The sequence below is a fragment of the Pseudophryne corroboree genome, chromosome 2 (assembly GCF_028390025.1).
Source record: "Pseudophryne corroboree isolate aPseCor3 chromosome 2, aPseCor3.hap2, whole genome shotgun sequence".
Lineage (NCBI taxonomy): Eukaryota > Metazoa > Chordata > Amphibia > Anura > Myobatrachidae > Pseudophryne > Pseudophryne corroboree.
In genome coordinates, this window is record NC_086445.1 from 683,470,583 (window position 1) to 683,488,740 (window position 18,158).

General features: G+C 42.6%; 1 protein-coding gene across 1 annotated transcript in view; it reads left to right on the top strand.

Moving 5' to 3' along the window:
- Nucleotides 1–18,158, top strand: part of IKBKE (inhibitor of nuclear factor kappa B kinase subunit epsilon) — a 162,480-nt gene that overhangs the window by 100,815 nt on the left and 43,507 nt on the right. The window contains exons 12-15 of the mRNA XM_063955165.1: nt 2,206–2,307; nt 3,670–3,748; nt 5,631–5,740; nt 7,561–7,637. Coding sequence (XP_063811235.1) covers nt 2,206–2,307; nt 3,670–3,748; nt 5,631–5,740; nt 7,561–7,637 — 368 coding nt within the window. The remainder of the gene's footprint in view (nt 1–2,205; nt 2,308–3,669; nt 3,749–5,630; nt 5,741–7,560; nt 7,638–18,158) is intronic.

Below are 18,158 nucleotides of genomic sequence, written 5' to 3' on the forward strand. Positions count from 1 at the left end.
CCACACAAATCGGAGATTGTTCCTGCACTAACTGTTATACTTACCATTGCCAAGAAGTTGATTCTTACTCATTGGTTGCATAAACAATCTCCCTCTATTGCGGAGATGAAAGCAGCATTACTAAATACTATTTTTTATGAAAGACAGGCTCTTGTTCCTGAGGTAGAAACAGGGGCTCCTAGATTTTATAAGAAATGGAATATTGTTATGCTTTGATGAATCGATTCAACTCCGGACACAGAAAATTTTTGAGTCAACTTTTTTTTTTTAATAACGTCAAATTACTTAATGTTGTGTCTTTATTGTTTAATTCTGTTTCATCTTTTCATCGATGTTCAGTTTATCGGGATTATGTACATAAATTTCTTTATGATTTCTGATGTTTATTGGACTGGTAGTATTTATTGTCTTTGTCGTTGTCTTGTGTCCTCCCCCTCTCCTTCCCTCTCCTCTTCTTCTCCTTCCCCCCTCCCCCCTTTACTTACTTTATATTATTGTGGACTTACATTGTTTGACAAAGAATTTCAACAAATAGAAAAACTAAAACAAAGAAAAGGAAAATCTTATGTTTCTCCCAATATTGGTTGAATACTTTGTTTTCTCATGCTTGTTTTACGCAAAGATTGCATATCAGGCACTGCTTTTTATGTTTATTTTTGATCCGTCTATATCTATTTAATAAATAAGGCTGAGTTTCCTTCTATGATACGCTCATTGATATTGATTTGTTACACCAGTAACTGTCATATTCTTCTTTATTCCTTATTGTCTTCTTTATTTCAAGATACGGGTCATTTATCTGCTCTGACTGATCCTCTCAATACAATTTGTACAATATGTATTTTTCTGTGCCATTTTTACAACCAATGTTGTGATTTCATATGTGCCACTAATTTAAAAAAAAAGTTTGAAGGAAAAAAAAAATGTTATTCTAAAATGTTGATGATGGTCTACCACCTAAACAAAGTGCATAGGGCACACTATTAACCCACACTTACAGCAGGGATAAGCCATTGAGGTGACTTGGCCTCCATTTGTTATCGACACAAGGCAGGGAATTAAGATGGGTGTAGCCATTGTGTAGGTAAATGTATTATAGCAGCACTTCCTGCTTCACCTCATTACAGAGGCGAAGCAGGAAGGGACATCGACAACATGTATTAACATCTTGTCTGCCGAAGTGCCGATGTCCCCCGAGCACACAGCGCTTCAGCTCAGTGCTGAAGCGCTGTGTCTCTCTGTCCTGGCCAGCTCCAGTGCACCTGCGCGATATCTCGCTACTTGCGCCTGTCAGTGTGCACTCTCAGCAGCCTTCCTACATGGGGGAGAAGCGGTATAGTGCACCTAATGTGCGCTGATACCACTTCTCCCCCATAGCGCATATTCTTACATTTACCCCTTAGGCGGCTAAACCAGGTCTGTTTGGGGCGACATGTGCAATGTGCATGGGCGCCCAAACACAATTGAATCAAACCCATATGTGAAGTTTTATGAAGATTAACCTGGAACTAATTTTCCACTCAAAATCAAATATTTGTGCATACGTTATCATAAATTGTTCCAGGCTAACCTTCCCCACATTGTTTCCAGATCAGAACAGCTTAAGCATTTTTACTTTGCAGTGTAGCTTGCTTAATTATTGTGCACCTGCAGGAACCCTACCAGACTCTAAATATCGGTTCTGATAGTTGGGATCATTTCTTCCTCCCCCTTCTTGTGGATCCTGAAATCTCTTTTTCCTAAAGTGCTGTTGAATCACTCAGTAATCCCCCACTTCCTGACACTATGGGGGAGATTCAAATGTTTGAAAAGTCAGTTGGGAGTCTGTTTTTTCCTGTCTAATAGACAGGGAAAAAACAGACCCTCCAACCGACTTTTCAAACATTTGAACTCCACCCTATGAGACCATATCAACAAAATTCATGATTGGTCCCTTCCTTTGGACCAGTTGGATTGTTGGAAGGCATGCCATTGAAATTAATTGGAAAAAGCTTCAGACTGCTTGCATTCTCGATAGAGCAGTAGCTCAGTTAATTCCTAGGATTAAATAAATGTATTAATACATGCTTTTCTATGTCGCTATATCCAATGTTGAGTGTTTTTTTGCTATATAAAGGTCTTCTGTCGCTTGCTGAATATGGCATTGTCATTAACTGATGTATGTCACTTTACACCCATGATCCAGTATCGTTTATCTCTCTACAGTGAAAGCTTGAAAGCAGAATGCAGCAGGATCTATGAGAAGAAATCAGCAGTGATGTCTTACTTTAACTGCCTTGTCAGCACTGAAAACAGAAACACAAGACTGTAAGGGCGCAATGCGCTGTGGGTCATCTTCTATACTGCTCTGTGTTTAACAGGCCAGTACCATTGACAATGTATATGCCAAAATTAACCCCATCTAGTATGGTAAATAAATACATACACAGAACAGTAGCAAGAGAACATTACACTTAGCACTCATCATTCATTGGGGTCGATTCAATTCAGTGCACTTGTAAAAGAGCTGGGAAGGAGGACCCAGAGCTATTCAATTGGGTGGTCTTCAGTATGCCGACTGTCGGGATCCCAGCGCACAGTATACCGGCGCCGGAATCCCAACAGCCGACATACCGACACTTTTTTTCCCTCGTAGGGGTCCACGACCCCCCTGGAGGGAGAATAAAATAGCGTGGCGTGCACAGCGCGCCACCGTGCCCGCAGCGTGGCAAGCGCAGTGAGCCCACAAGGGGCTCATTTGCGCTCGCCACGCTGTTGGTATGCCGGCGGTCGGGCTCCCGGCACCGGTATGCTGGTCGCCGGGAGCCCAGCCTCCGGCATACCATACTACACCCATTCAATTCAGTGTGCTGTTAAGTCAGACTACAGGATTCCTGCTCGCTCCCCTCCTGAGGTGTGAGCAGAGATCCGACAAAGCAAGTGCTGCGATGCTGTTTTTTTCCTTAGTGCGGGGCAGACAGCATCGCGGCGGGACACTTAAGTTGGGGAACCTGAAAATGTATTAAAAACTGTTTTGCCCATATTCCCATGTGTACCAAGCTCCGGAATGCAGTACATTCCGGAGCTTGGACCCGGTGGGCAATGCCATTTTTAGATAGTATTGCCAACTAGAAGCCTATGGGCTTCTTTTCACATTCCTCGTGGGAGAGATCTGATAGGATCTCTCCCAGTGTCCCGTGTGGTGCGTGCATTTCACCAACATATCTTTGAAGAAAATTTGTGGAATACCACAAAGAAATTTCAAAGCATCTTTCTCACAATGGCCCAGATTTATCAAGACTCGGAGAGTGATAAATTGCACAGTGATAAAGTACCAGCCAATCAGCTCTTAACTGCCATATTACAGACTGTGATTGAAAAATGACAGTTAGGAGCTGATTGGTTGGTACTTTATCACCGTGCAATTTATCACTGTCCAAGGCTTGATAAATCTGGGCCAAGTTTAAGATTATGATAATAATAATTTTTCCTGTAGCTAGACGGTGAAAGAAATCGGCTTACAAATCACAGGCAGTGTTTATACAAATGAAGTTAGGGCACACATATCAGAATCTGTAGGAGTACAATCAATTGAAAACAACTGTTTCTCTTATAGTATATGTTTGTTTATTACCTGGTAGAAGATTCAATGAATGAGTAATACTGTATATGTCCATTTCTGTTTTATAGGTACAATGCTTTATATAAATTGACCCCAGATATCAGGGAGATGCAAGAGCAAGGGGAATTTCACAGGAAGCTACAGACTGTAAGTTTAAGGTTCCAGTATTTGTTGTATACCTAATATTTGTACTTGAATGTAACTTTAAGACATTGTAGATTCAGTTTTATTGTCTTTCACTGTACTTATTTAAAAGTTTCTGTTCATAATTTGTTACTTTGTACTTTCATTGTTTTTGGGATTGCTACATTATATAACATGGAATGATACTAGAGTACCACTGAATATTTGGCATACAGTTGTTTGAGTCCATAAAATTAGGACACATTTAAGATTTAATTTTTCTCTTTGTGTTATTTTAAGGTTAATACACTTTGTTATTCATAAATAAATGTTCAACTCTACTCAAAAAATCTATTGAGTCTGATTTCTATATCTTTGCTAATATAAAACCATATACAATTTATATAAGTATATTCATTTTGAATTGCTCAGCACCATTGATCCTCCACACAATCTCTCAATATATACAGTACTGTATATGTGTATTTAAGTGTGTATGAATGCATAGATGAGTGCATGTACATGAGCGTGTGTGTGTGTGTGTGTATGTATACGCGAGTCAGGCGGATGTGGACTTGTGGCATACCCCCATCTTTCCAAGAGACACACACTTTGGCGGGGGCGTATGCCAAGTCAGGACTATGTGTATTTGCTGCACGCCCCCATCTTTCCTAAAGACACACACTTCGGACTGGTGGCGTGCGGTGAGTCAAGGGTGTGTGAACTTGCGGCATGCGCCCATCTTTCCAAGATGAACACACTTCAGGCGGGAGGCAGGGTGTGCGGCGAGTCAGGGCGGCGTGTACTTGCGGCACACCCCTATCTTTCCTAAAGACATACACTTTGGGCGGGGAGAGCCAGAAGCTGCACTGCGCCCTTCCTGGCTCTCTGTGGAACTGGATTGGCCCACCAGACCATCAGCCCTTCTGGCATACAGTATGCCAAAAGTGCCAGATGAGCAGTCCAGCCCTGTATATACTGTGTATAGCTCCTAGATACTACCTGGCTTCCGTTAACAGGTAGTTGCTTTAAGATATTAACTTACTTGTTTCAGTTCAAAGCAACTGTCTCTTAAGAATTTAATAAAAGAAAATGGTTCATTTGTGTTAATTAGCAGAGAGTGGAATAATAGGAGACAATATGGATAAAGGAGTGGGAAGCAGGTTGTTTAAAAGATGTTATACAAGCAATAATGGCATGGAAGGATAGTAAGTAAACCAGTTACTAAGCAACATGAGCTTTTCTAGGGGCTACGGAGTATCAGAAAAGGGAATAAGACAAAGAAGCAAGTTACGTAGAGAGAGATACTTAATAGAGATGTGTGAAGCATCTGGATAGAGAAGCTGAAGTTGTTTGTAGTAACATGTTGTTCACTGGTTGTAGTTTACAGTGAAGACCCCTCCGTGGATAGTTTACAATGAAGGTCCCCTCTGTATTGGCTACTATAGAAATCTTATGATTAATACATAAAAATGTATCCCGCTTCACAAGTCTGAATAAAATACATGCCATGACATAATACAAGTATGTTTTTATTCTCAATATTTAATAGCTCATTAGACATCCTCAATTACAGTTAACCTATTTGCTTGGAAGACTCTTATGCTCATTCCCACTTCACTTTACTTTTCCCCGATGGTTTTAGCAAATGAGGAATTGACCAAATATACAACAAGTTGTCCATGTCTATCTAATGTTTGCTTAATCCTTTTCTATCATCATTCATTTATAAAGTTTCCAGAAAGTGGTTATGGACTATTGAGCAAACTGCAATTTTAGGCATAACGGGCAGATTTAAAAATGTCTATGAATACAAGGCCTAAAAAGTATGATATATTATTGCCAAGTCTAGCAGAATAATTGACAGGAGTTTACCAGAAATTAATGTTACTGATCTATGTTGCAGATAAATACTGCTCTGGCCAGTTGTTCGCTCAGTTCAGAGAAAGAGAGCATGCTGGGATTCATGCTGTTGGATGCATCAAAGGACCAGGATTGTATTCGAGTGGACACAAGGTGATATGTCCAACACTCAGATTTACACACATATATTGTGATCAAAGGTCAAAAGCAAGTGGGAACATTACAGTTTCTCTTTGATAATAATGTAATACATTTACAAACTACATCTTATACAAATATCCGAGAGAGTGCAGAATACTGGTCAGAGAGAACATATTAAAATAAAATATTTGACACACACGTGTCAACATTACTTAATTTTACACATTCCTGACAATTTATTTTGAATGTCCTACTATAGAGACAGGTTCTTAAGGTGGGTACACACTAATAGATATATCTGCAGATCAATTGATCTGCAGATATATCTATGGACGGATCGGGCAGTGTGCTGTGCATACACACTGCCCGATCCGTCGGGGACTGATGTCATGAACTGGGTGGGCGTGTACACACGCCCGCCCAGTTCAGCTGTCAATCACCGCCGGCTGCCTCAGCATGTGTACGGGCGGTCGGCCGACCGCCCCGTACACACACAGCGACGCGCCAATATATCGGTAGATATATTGGCCGTCGGCTGTGCTGCGCGGCCGACGCGATACGTCTGTGAACGACGGAGTTCACAGACGTATCGGCCGTACACACTGGCCGACGGTCCCGCGATATATTGGCCGTTCAAGAGAACGGCCGATATAACGACCAGTGTGTACGGGCCTTTAATTCTTATTCTTTGTTTATTTATTTATTTATTTATTTATTTACATGTAGCATAATATACAGAACGTTACATTTGGGAAAAGACTTTGGGGTCTATTTAGCATTTGTTCTAGTGGGGCCCCATAACATTGATTTCTTATTGCCGAATATTCCATAAATACATAAAAGTTTGTCCTTCTTTATGAATATTAATCTGTCAGGGCAGTGGCTCTGATAATACTCTGTAAGGCTTAGTGGTCTGCAGTAAAGTGATAGCACCCAGACCATTGAGAATAATGGGGAATCCCGTCTGCAGCATTAGTATATATAAGGGATTACTAGAAGTGCCCTGATACCGAAACCATGTGGAAATGTACATTTAGCCTTCACAGATCGCCATAGTAATAAAATATGACTACAGTACATGTTAACAAACGGCAAAGAGTATGACCAGCTTACAAACTACAAAAAAATAGTAGATGCATGAGGTTAAAGGGCTCATTCCTAGGTGGGAGCATAGCTAAAAAACATAGCAACTTTGTATCTGGGACAAACTAAGTTGCGATGTAAGGGATGCAATATATATATATATATATATATATATATCTAAAATATGTATATACTGTGTGTGTATATGTATGTGTATATATATATATATATATATATATATATATAAAATCCAGAGTAGCCTTGCACTCACAGCTAGTAAGTAACAACTGCTCCCGGTGACCCCGCCAAATATATTTATTTTGTATGTGCGTGTGTATATATATATATATATATATATATATATATGCACACTCATGGCAAATAGTGTACTGCCTGCTTTTAATTGTAGCTCACAACACAGATACTGAACAGTTTTTACACTGCAATTTAGATTTGGCTTTGGTCACACCCCTATCTTAATCTCTCAGCACATATAGCATGGTTTTGGCAAGGTGCAGTTTAGAATCAGTTTCTAAGGGGGAGGTTCAATTACCCATAGTTAATTACCATGGGTGAAAAAGGGAGGTAGCCGCAGGCAGTACATTCCAGGCACACAACAATGTTAGTTTTGTGGATTAATGGGTTGTTTTTTTGTTTTTTTTTTTACTATGTAAAGCGAATACATGTAACTAAAGTTAGCTAATATGTGTCAAGGTATCTATAAGCCTTTGCATATGTTTTGTCTCTAGTATTAGCAGGATGGAACAATGTCTACAAAAAATGCAGCTGATCTTCAAACATTTTAAGGAGAGAAAAAAACAGCCAAGTAAGTTAATATCTTAAAGCAACTGTTACCACATGTCAGATTTATGTAGATGTTACTTTCATAGATGATCCATTTACTTCAATTTTATATCTGCATGAAAAGTCCAAAATGACTTAGACAAAGTTATACCCAATTTCTGTGTTGTCCTGTATTGGTTATCTATTACCCCAAACACATATGCAAAGGGGGCTTTATGCCATAGCTCCCAACATTAGGACAAATAATACCATGTCCTAATCTAGGCACTTGTTTACTCTTTTCTTGCAAGACCATACTCCTTTCCAAGGCCACTGTATATTGCTAGAGGAATTCTAGATGTTGGGGGTAGGACTCAGAGGACCACTATTCATTATGTACAAATATTTCCTAAAAGGTATAATCAGACCTTCACAATATATTTCTAAGTTCTTTGATAACTTGAGATTGTTAACAAGATGAATATTACCAATGTCCTCATGGTAAACTGAATCTCAAGATGTGGTAAACCCTCTTACAGATCACAGGTGTTGTCTAAATGTATCTTATTTAGAGATACAAAATAGTTCATTAAACTACTATAAAATGACACAGAAACCCTTGAAGATGAAATGAAGAATGAAGTAAAGTAAGAACAAGCATAGAGATGCTTAAGAAGGGTAAAACAAGAAGGAAACAAAACAAACTACAATTTAGACAGACCCCCAAAGCCATGTTAGTTGACGGCTGCCAACATTATGGAGTAATAACATATAGAATAATTTTAGACAAAGAACAGAGGAACATTTGATACATATTGAACAATGGGTCTCATAATAAAAAAAATGTGTATTTTACTAAGCCTCTGACTATGAAATTACGCCCAGGTAGCCCAGGTACAATACAGCACTTCATGTGATTCAGTGGCATCAACTGTTGAATCCACTATATAACAATGTAAACAAGGTAGGGTATACCCCATAGTAGTCGAGAGAGGGTAGTGTTTAAATTATTTAAAGAAATGTATTTCTCAAGAGCTTTAGACATGGGCTGAGAAATGAAGGCTTCCTTCTTTGCCTTTCATACATGTCTTTATACCATCGGACAGCTTTATTACCATGCTCTAAGATGCAACAGTTGTGTGATCTGCACAATTCAGTATCCAGAGAGCATCTTTGTGTTTTATCAAAGGGTAATCAAAATAAATACTATGACAGTCACTGTGTAAATATGACCATGGGGTAATTACTTTTATGGGGAGTTTTTGTTAGTTTAAGGTTCTACAATGTATCATGGAAGAAAAGAAGATTATTTGATTTTTCATTCCAATGAGGGTAGTAACAAAGGGGGTCATTCCGAGTTGTTCGCTCATTATTTTTTTGTCGCAACGGAGCGATTAGTCGCTAATGCGCATGCGCAATGTCCGCAGTGCGACTGCGCCAAGTAAATTTGCTATGCAGTTAGGTATTTTACTCACGGCATTACGAGGGTTTTTTCTTCGTTCTGGTGATCGTAATGTGATTGACAGGAAATGGGTGTTTCTGGGCGGAAACAGGCCATTTTATGGGTGTGTGCGAAAAAACGCTACCGTTTCTGGGAAAAACGCGGGAGCGGCTGGAGAAACGGAGCAGTGTCTGGCCGAACGCTGGGTGTGTTTGTGACGTCAAACCAGGAACAAAACTGACTGAACTGATCGCAGATGCCGAGTAATTGTGGAACTACTCAGAAACTGCTAAGAAGTGTCTATTCGCAATAATGCGAATCTTTCGTTCGCAATTTTGATAAGCTAAGATTCACTCCCAGTAGGCGGCGGCTTAGCGTGTGCAAAGCTGCTAAAAGCAGCTTGCGAGCGAACAACTCGGAATGAGGGCCAAAGCTTCCACTGTACCGATCCTAATTTTGTTAATTACATTGGCTCCCTTAGACCTGAAGGGTCAGAAGCATTTTTCAGTTAATAATACCTTTGATAGTATTGGCTGTCTCAAGTTCTTACTGAATTATAAGATCAGACTCTCCTAAATATTGGTTCAAGTCAAAACACCACTTTAGGTCATACTTGCTCATTCCTGGGTCCTCCGGGCTCACAGTAGAGCAGGTCAGTGTCCTGTCCTGCCATTCCCTAGTGAAATGCACTGCCCTGATTTGTGGCATTGCATAACTTTAGGCTGGACTATAATGACATGATTTGCCCAGCTCAACCCCTACAGTTGCTTTCCCTCTCTGGGAACTCTCTTGGAGGGGATAGAAATATAGTAAATAAATATACTGTGAGTCAGGGCCATCTTAACATATAGGCACACTGGGCATCTGCCCAGGGCCCCACAATTCTTGGGGCCTAGGACTAGGGGTGGATGGTGGTCACACAATCAGAGCGGTGTGGCAGTATTCTCTAACTGCAGCCAGTGAGTAAATGGCTATCCACAAATCAGAGTGCTAGCAGCCATTCACTGTATGGAAGCATTTGGAGTGACAACGTGTTACAGCTAGCCACAGTTCTCCTTCCATGGAGGGCAGAGCTCACGGAGGCCTTCTGGGCAGTGACCCTTGTACACCTGGAGTTGAGACTCCTAGAACCTACCAGCAGGTCTTCGTGTCTTCAACAGCCGCTTTTCCCATAAGGCAGAATGTGCCTACCGCACTGGGATGCCACCAGATCTTACGCATCTGGCGGTAGTATGAGCTCAACCCCTGAGTGACCTGAATCAATGCCAATGGAATGAAAGACCAAAAGCGGATAGAAGCTGCTCTATGACAAGGGACTGGAGAACAAATAGACAATTAAACACAGAACTCTCCCAAGTTCTAGACAGTTTTCAGGCAATGAGATAACTTAAGGTACGTACAGAGACAGAGCCACTGGCATTGGGAGTACTGAGGGTATGCGGGTGAGACAGATAACTGAGGAAACACAAGACTGTATAGCAAGAAGACGAGGAGTGCTATATGCAGAAGTAAAAGCAATCAAGGCAGATAATGCAACTGCCACGCAGTAGGAAGCTAATAATTATATACTGACACAGGGCTGGACACAGGAATACTGATTGGATGCTGATAATTACATAACAGACACAGAGCTAGACACAGGTAAAACTGAGTATAGAATTGGAGACTACGGCGCTCGGGTGCAGTTTATGTGGTATTATGCACAGAATATACAATAAAAGTGTTGTTTAGAAATATGATAAAACGTACTGAATATAATAAAGAAGAAACGTGGAGTAAAAGTCCCTATTTCATATAAAAGCACTTCTCAATAGGTTATCAGAGCGGCAGCTTGTAATGCATATAAATATGCTTGGCGTGCATATAAAATTTGTTGCAAGAATTGGTGAAAACAAGCGCCCAAGAGTGTGATTATTAAAATCAGGGAAAATGAAGGTATAGAGGAACGGATGATAAGGATCGGTTTAAAACACTTATCTGGTAGGTAGAGACTTGACTCAAGCAGTACTCTTTTTGTGGATTAAGAACATGCGGATAAAACAGAAGAAAACTAACATAGTGTGTACCGTTTATGTTACGTATTATGTTACTGCTTAGTTTCACAGGCCTAATTAGGGAACTAGCTTATTCCCACAAAATATAAATTTGCAGCCTGAGCAGTATATATATTAAAAATACAAAAAATGTAATAACATAATCACATAAAAACACACATAAAAATAGCTGTATAGCATGCGTACAGAATAAAAATTATATCAGGCTTATCTGTCCATGTAAATGACTGAAATGCATGCGTACAGGATTTAAAATTATTTTAGGCTTATCTGTCCATAAAGAGGAGATGTCTGCAGGTACTTCCAACGCGTTTCGTCCGTCAGCAACAGGACTTCATCAAGGGGATGAAGTCCTGTTGCTGACGGACGAAACGCGTTGGGAGTACCTGCAGACATCTCCTCTTTATGGACAGATAAGCCTAAAATAATTTTAAATCCTGTACGCATGCATTTCAGTCATTTACATGGACAGATAAGCCTGATATAATTTTTATTCTGTACGCATGCTATACAGCTATTTTTATGTGTGTTTTTATGTGATTATGCTATTAATTTTTTTGTATTTTTAATATATATACTGCTCAGGCTGCAAATTTATATTTTGTGGGAATAAGCTAGTTCCCTAATTAGGCCTGTGAAACTAAGCAGTAACATAATACGTAACATAAACGGTACACACTATGTTAGTTTTCTTCTGTTTTATCCGCATGTTCTTAATCCACAAAAAGAGTACTGCTTGAGTCAAGTCTCTACCTACCAGATAAGTGTTTTAAACCGATCCTTATCATCCGTTCCTCTATACCTTCATTTTCCCTGATTTTAATAATCACACTCTTGGGCGCTTGTTTTCACCAATTCTTGCAACAGGTAAAACTGAGTTGGATGGTAATAATTATACAACTAACACAGAACTGAACACAGGAATACTGCAGAGGACAGTGGTAAAATAACCAAAGATTTCAATGACTAGTACTAGAACCTAGAGACGAGGGTTCCCGCTGCAACCAGGAACTATGACCAGCAAAGTGTGAGAGACAGACATCACATATATAGGAGACAAGTGCCAATGAGAGTCACAGCACAGCCAGCCTCCCCTAATTACCAACTCTCTGCAGCTGTGTTGCTGCGCATCCACCAGGCTCCTGACTTTCACAAGAAACAACATGCTGGAGTCAGGTAATGAAGCATTCCCAAGCAGGTGTGCTGCTACACACAGTAGCCGACTTCCAGGTTGGTAGAAATACAAACAGAAATGAGCCGCAGCAGAGACTCATAACACAGCGCAGGGCCGCAGGAAGGGCATGTTATGATTTGTTTTTCATTGGTTTCTGTGAATGGTTGTGTAGAGGCCCCACTGCATTGCTTTGCCCAGGGCCTACATTGCTGCTAAGATGGCCCTGCTGTGAGTGGGTGATAGGTCCATTTAAAATGCTTGACAAGTTATTGCTCTTTTAAAATTGCTTGGAGACTGGAGAATTCGATCCACATGATCACTTTTAATACACACCTAATGATGGTTCTGTTAAGGCTCTGGTATGTTTCCCTGTGCTGCGATATTGGAACTGTAAATGTAGTGTCAGCACATGTCAAATTAATGCTCTGTTGCAGCCTGCTACAGCAATGGGCCATCAGTCATTTGTAAAAATATGAACCAAAGTGATTTATGAAGTACTTATTTACCAATGTTTTGACACTACGTTTTCCAACCAGTAAGTGCAGTATAGTGTACAATGCATGACTGTACAACAACCTGTAAGTTTTCAAACTTGCTAAACGCTTCATACAGTGTTTCAACATCACAAGTTCAAACATGACAGTAACAGGTTTTCCCAATAAATCTGTGTGCCAGTAAGTGCCTTCTTTTGTTGGCTGGAGAAACCAAGACATGCAAATCGCCTGTGTGGCCCCCTTGTAGGTTGAGTTTCATACACCTGTGGCCAGGGGCGTAGTCAGATCCCCACCCAAATGCTTCTAAAGAGATGTCTTTCTCTGCATTGGTTGTTCATTTTATGCCTGTTAGTAGTGCCCTAGTTCATTTTATAGCCCATAGTAGTGCCCTTGTTCACATTATGCCACACAGTATCCCCAGTACATATTATACCACATTGTACGGCCCCAGTACATATTATGCCACACAGTGTCCCCTGTACACATTATGCCACTCAGTGTCCCCAGTACACATTATGCCACACAGTGTCCCCAGTACACATTATGCCACACAGTGTTCCCCAGTAAACATTATGCAACACAGTGTCCCCAGTACACATTTTGCCACACAGTTTCCCCAGTACATATTATGCCACATTGTACGGCCCAGCACATATTATGCCACACAGTGTCCCCAGCTGATATTATGGCACATGGTAGTGGCGCCAATTGATGTTATGCCACAATAGTGTCCCCAGTTCTTATTATGCCATATTGTAGTTCCAACACATCATACTACACATGCCACCAGTATGCCACACAGTATCCCCAGTGTTAGGTGCCGCGGTCCGCGGCGCCGCTCGGTCTGCTTCCGAGCGACGCTCACGGCCGCCGCACCTCCCTCCCTGCCCGCCTAGCAACGCCAGGATGCCGTGCGTACTGTAGCCACCGGGTCCCTGGCAACGCTAGGACGCCGGGCGTCCTCAGCCGCTGGGTCCATAGCAACGGGGACGCCATTGGCGGACCGCGTTCCCCGTTGCCAGATAAGATTGATTAGTTGCTCGTGCAGCAGGGCAGCTGCACGGCAACTAGTAATTAGGGTCTGGGGGGCTGGTCTTGCTGGCCCTCCTGTCATTGGCCAGCAGGGTCTTTTTATGGGAGCCAGCACACTGCAGCCTCGCCGGTGATAGCTTCCTGTATGCTGTTCCTGCCTTGCAACGTCTGTTCCTGGTCAGCTGTATCTGGTCGATCCTGCTCCCTGTGCTCCTGAGTCCCGGAGTTCTGAAGCTGGTCCTGGGAATCCTTCCTGTCCAAGTGAACCTGTTGCAGTCATCTGGGGGTTCTCGCTTGTTGGGGTTCTCTCCCGCTTTCGTGAGTAGCGGCTTCTGCCGCGTGTTGCGGCCTTGGCCGCTTAGTCCTTGTGTTAATTTTGTATTGGTGGTTTTTGCGGAGGTTTCCGCTTTTCACTGTCCTCCCCGGTACACGGCGGTGCCGTGTGGGGGTGTGGACAGTGGTATCTTTTGATGTTCTTTTCCCTTGGCGGTGTGCCGCGCATATATTTAGTTTTAGGGTAGTTAGTAGCCCCTAGCTTTCTGTTTGCTTTAGTTAGATGTCCCCTTGTTATTGTCCTGTCTCGGTTCACGCCTTGTCTCACTCTAAGACCTGGGGACATCGGAGTTGGACAGACCTAATCCGCCCTTCAAACGCGGCTGCCGTGGGCCCAAGAAACCATAGTCACTCAGGCGTGAACTGACCACACGGGTAAAACAATGGAGGTAGGGTGCTAGGGGCTATTCCCGTACCACCCCTTATTTCAGCGTCACGTCCTGGTGCTCTGGACTCACTATGCAACATCTCTCTAGTTCTGAGCATCAGGAACGTAACATTATCACCGGACCAAAAAAAAAATATATATATATATATATATAAAAAGTTATTTGTTTTTAGTGGGCCTTGAAATTCGGCCTCATGAATCCGGCAGTATTAGGACCGAATCGCAGCCAGCTTTTGGCCAACCAGATTCAGGAACTAACTCAGATGGTTCAGGATCTTACTCTTCGGGTGAGATCGCAGGAAGATCTTTTGCGAGCCTCCCCGAGTATGATTCCAGAACCAAAGATGCACCTTTCTGACCGTTTTTCAGGTAACCGAAAGGATTTTTTTAATTTCAAGGAAGCTTGTAAGCTTTATTTTCGTTTAAGGCCCCGATCCTCTGGTACTGAGTCTCAACGGGTCGGGATTGTGATGTCTTTACTACAAGGCGATCCGCAAACCCGGGCTTTTGAGCTAAAAGCCAATGATGTTGCCTTGCTTTCTGTAGATGCCTTTTTTAAGTCTCTAGGCCTTTTGTACGATGACCCTGATAGAGAAGCGTCGGCTGAGAGCCACCTGCGTGCACTTAAGCAAGGGAAAAATCCAGCAGAGGCGTATTGTACCGAGTTTCGCCGTTGGTCGAACGACTGTGGCTGGAATGACCCGGCCCTGCGCAGTCAGTTTTGCCTCGGTTTGTCTGAAGTTATTAAAGACAGTCTCCTTCAGTACCCCGCTCCAGAGACTTTAGACAAACTCATGGAGCTTGCTATTAAAATTGATCGTCGTCTCCGGGAGCGGAGGGCTGAAAGAGGAGCTAGTTTCAGGCCTAGTTCGTGTGTGTATACTTTCCCTGAGGACATCGAGGAGCCCATGCAAATGGGTCTCTCCCGGCTGTCCCCAGAGGTATGAACCAGAAGGTTAAATTCTGGTCTTTGCTTGTATTGTGGTGGCAAGGGACATATCGCGAGTAATTGCCCGAATAAGCAGGGAAACGCTTTGACCAAGTGAATTGTGAGGGGGTTCACTTGGGTCTGCAATTGATCTCCTCTACTGATTCCTTATTAGTTCCTGTAAAAATTTCCTTTGGTAGTCTCAGTTCGTTGGTGTCGGCCTTCGTCGACAGTGGAGCTGCAGGAAATTTCATGGATCTTGGTTGGGCTCAGGCTTTGGGCGTTCCACAGATACCTTTGGATAAACGTATCACCATGCACGGCTTGGATGGTGGTCCGCTTTCTAATGGGGTAATCACTCACGCACACCTCCAGTACAACTGGCAGTGGGGGCCCTACATTCGGAGAAAATCGAATTTTACCTTACCCATTGTCCGGCTGTCCCCGTAGTTTTGGGTCACCCCTGGCTTGCCTTTCATAATCCCACCATAGATTGGCGGTCTGGGGAGATTTCCCGATGGGGTCCCTTTTGTGTTAAGGAATGTATTTCCCGTCCAGTCTGGGTTGCGGCAGTCACCCCAGAACTTATTCCTTTGGAATATCAGGACTTTGCCGATGTTTTCTCCAAGGGTAATGCGGATATTCTGCCTCCTCATCGGTCCTATGACTGCGCTATTGACTTAGTTCCCGGTGCCTCTTTGCCTAAAGGGAGACTATATGCCCTGTCTGGGCCAGAAACTACGTCAATGAATGATTATGTACAGGAGAGCCTAAAAAAAGGCTTCATTAGGCCCTCGAAATCTCCATTCAGTGCAGGGTTCTTTTTGTTGAGAAAAAAGATGGGTCGCTCAGACCATGTATTGATTATCGGGCTCTGAATAAAATTTCTGTTAAAAACACCTACCCCTTGCCACTGATTTCAGTACTATTTGATCAGCTCCGGACTACCGTTATCTTTTCCAAGATCGATCTTAGAGGGGCTTACAACCTCATCCGAATAAAATCTGGGGATGAGTGGAAGACGGCTTTCAGCACACAGTCGGGACATTATGAATACCTGGTGATGCCGTTTGGGGTGTCTAATGCTCCTGCTGTATTTCAAGATCTCATTAACGACGTCCTTCGCGACTTTCTAGGAAAGTTCGTAGTCGTTTATTTAGACGACATTTTGATTTACTCTGAGTCTTTTGAACAACATATTACCCATGTGCGACTGGTCCTTCAGAAGTTACGGGAAAATAATTTGTACGCCAAACTGGAGAAATGTGATTTCCACATCACAGAAGTGTCCTTCATGGGGTATATTATTTCTCCTAAGGGGTTTTTCATGGAACCAAAAAAACTCCAGGCCATCCTAAATTGGGCACAACCCACAAACTTAAAAGCAATTCAGCGCTTTTTAGGGTTTGCAAATTACTATAGGCGTTTTATTCATACCTTCTCAGATTTGGTTGCTCCTATTGTGGCATTGACTAAAAAAGGAGCGGACCCTTCCAATTGGTCGCCTGAAGCCAAGTCTGCCTTCCTGGCCTTAAAGCAGGCCTTTGCCTCAGCTCCAGTACTCAAACACCCTAACCCGGATCTCCCCTTTATTGTCGAGGTAGATGCCTCAGAGGTTGGCGTGGGGGCTATCCTTTCTCAGGAAGACCCGGAGTCTCAGGAATTACACCCATGTGCCTTCATGTCCAGAAAATTCTCCTCCGCAGAATCCAACTATGATGTTGGTAATCGAGAATTGTTGGCAGTTAAATGGGCTTTCGAGGAGTAGAGGCACTGGCTGGAAGGAGCAAGGCATACCATTACGGTGTTTACTGACCACAAGAACCTGCAGTATATTGAGTCAGCTAAACGGCTTAATGCTCGTCAGGCACGTTGGGCGCTGTTTTTTACTCGTTTCAAGTTTATTATCACCTTCAGGCCCGGTTCCAAGAATACAAAAGCCGATGCCCTGTCACGTTGTTTTTTTCCGGTTCACAATAACCACCCGGCTACTACCCCCATAGTCCCATCGTCTGTCATCCGGGCTGGCCTCACACAGGATTTATTTACACAGCTAGTCCAGCTTCAGCAGCAGGCTCCCAAAGTCACTCCTGCAGATCGTCTCTTCGTCCCTGAATTTCTGAGAGGCACTGTTCTAGCTGAGTTTCATGATAATAAGGTCTCTGGTCATCCGGGTATCACTAAGACCTTGGAGTTAATCTCTCGCTCAGTGTGGTGGCCTAATCTTTCTAAAGATGTAAGGGAATTTGTCCGTTCCTGTCAGGTTTGTGCTCAGTACAAGGTATCTCGATCGTTGCCGGTCGGGAAACTCATGCCTCTAGCCGTTCCTCTCAGGCTATGGTCACATATATCCATGGATTTCGTGGTGGACCTTCCTCTTTCAGCTGGATTTAGAGTAATTTGGGTGGTAGTAGACCGTTTTAGTAAGATGGCCCACTTCATTGCTCTCCCCCGATTACCCTCTGCTCAAGGGTTGGCAGTTTTGTTTCTCCGCCATGTGTTCAGGCTCCATGGTTTACCCAGGAATATTGTCTCTGATCGGGGACCGCAATTCATCGCCCGTTTCTGGAATCGTTTTTGTGCCTCATTAAATATGAAACTCTCTTTAACATCTGGGTACCATCCACAGTCTAACGGACAAACTGAACGTGTTAATCAGTCGTTAAAACAGTATTTACGGCTATATTCGGCCAAACTTCAGAATGATTGGTCTGAATTTC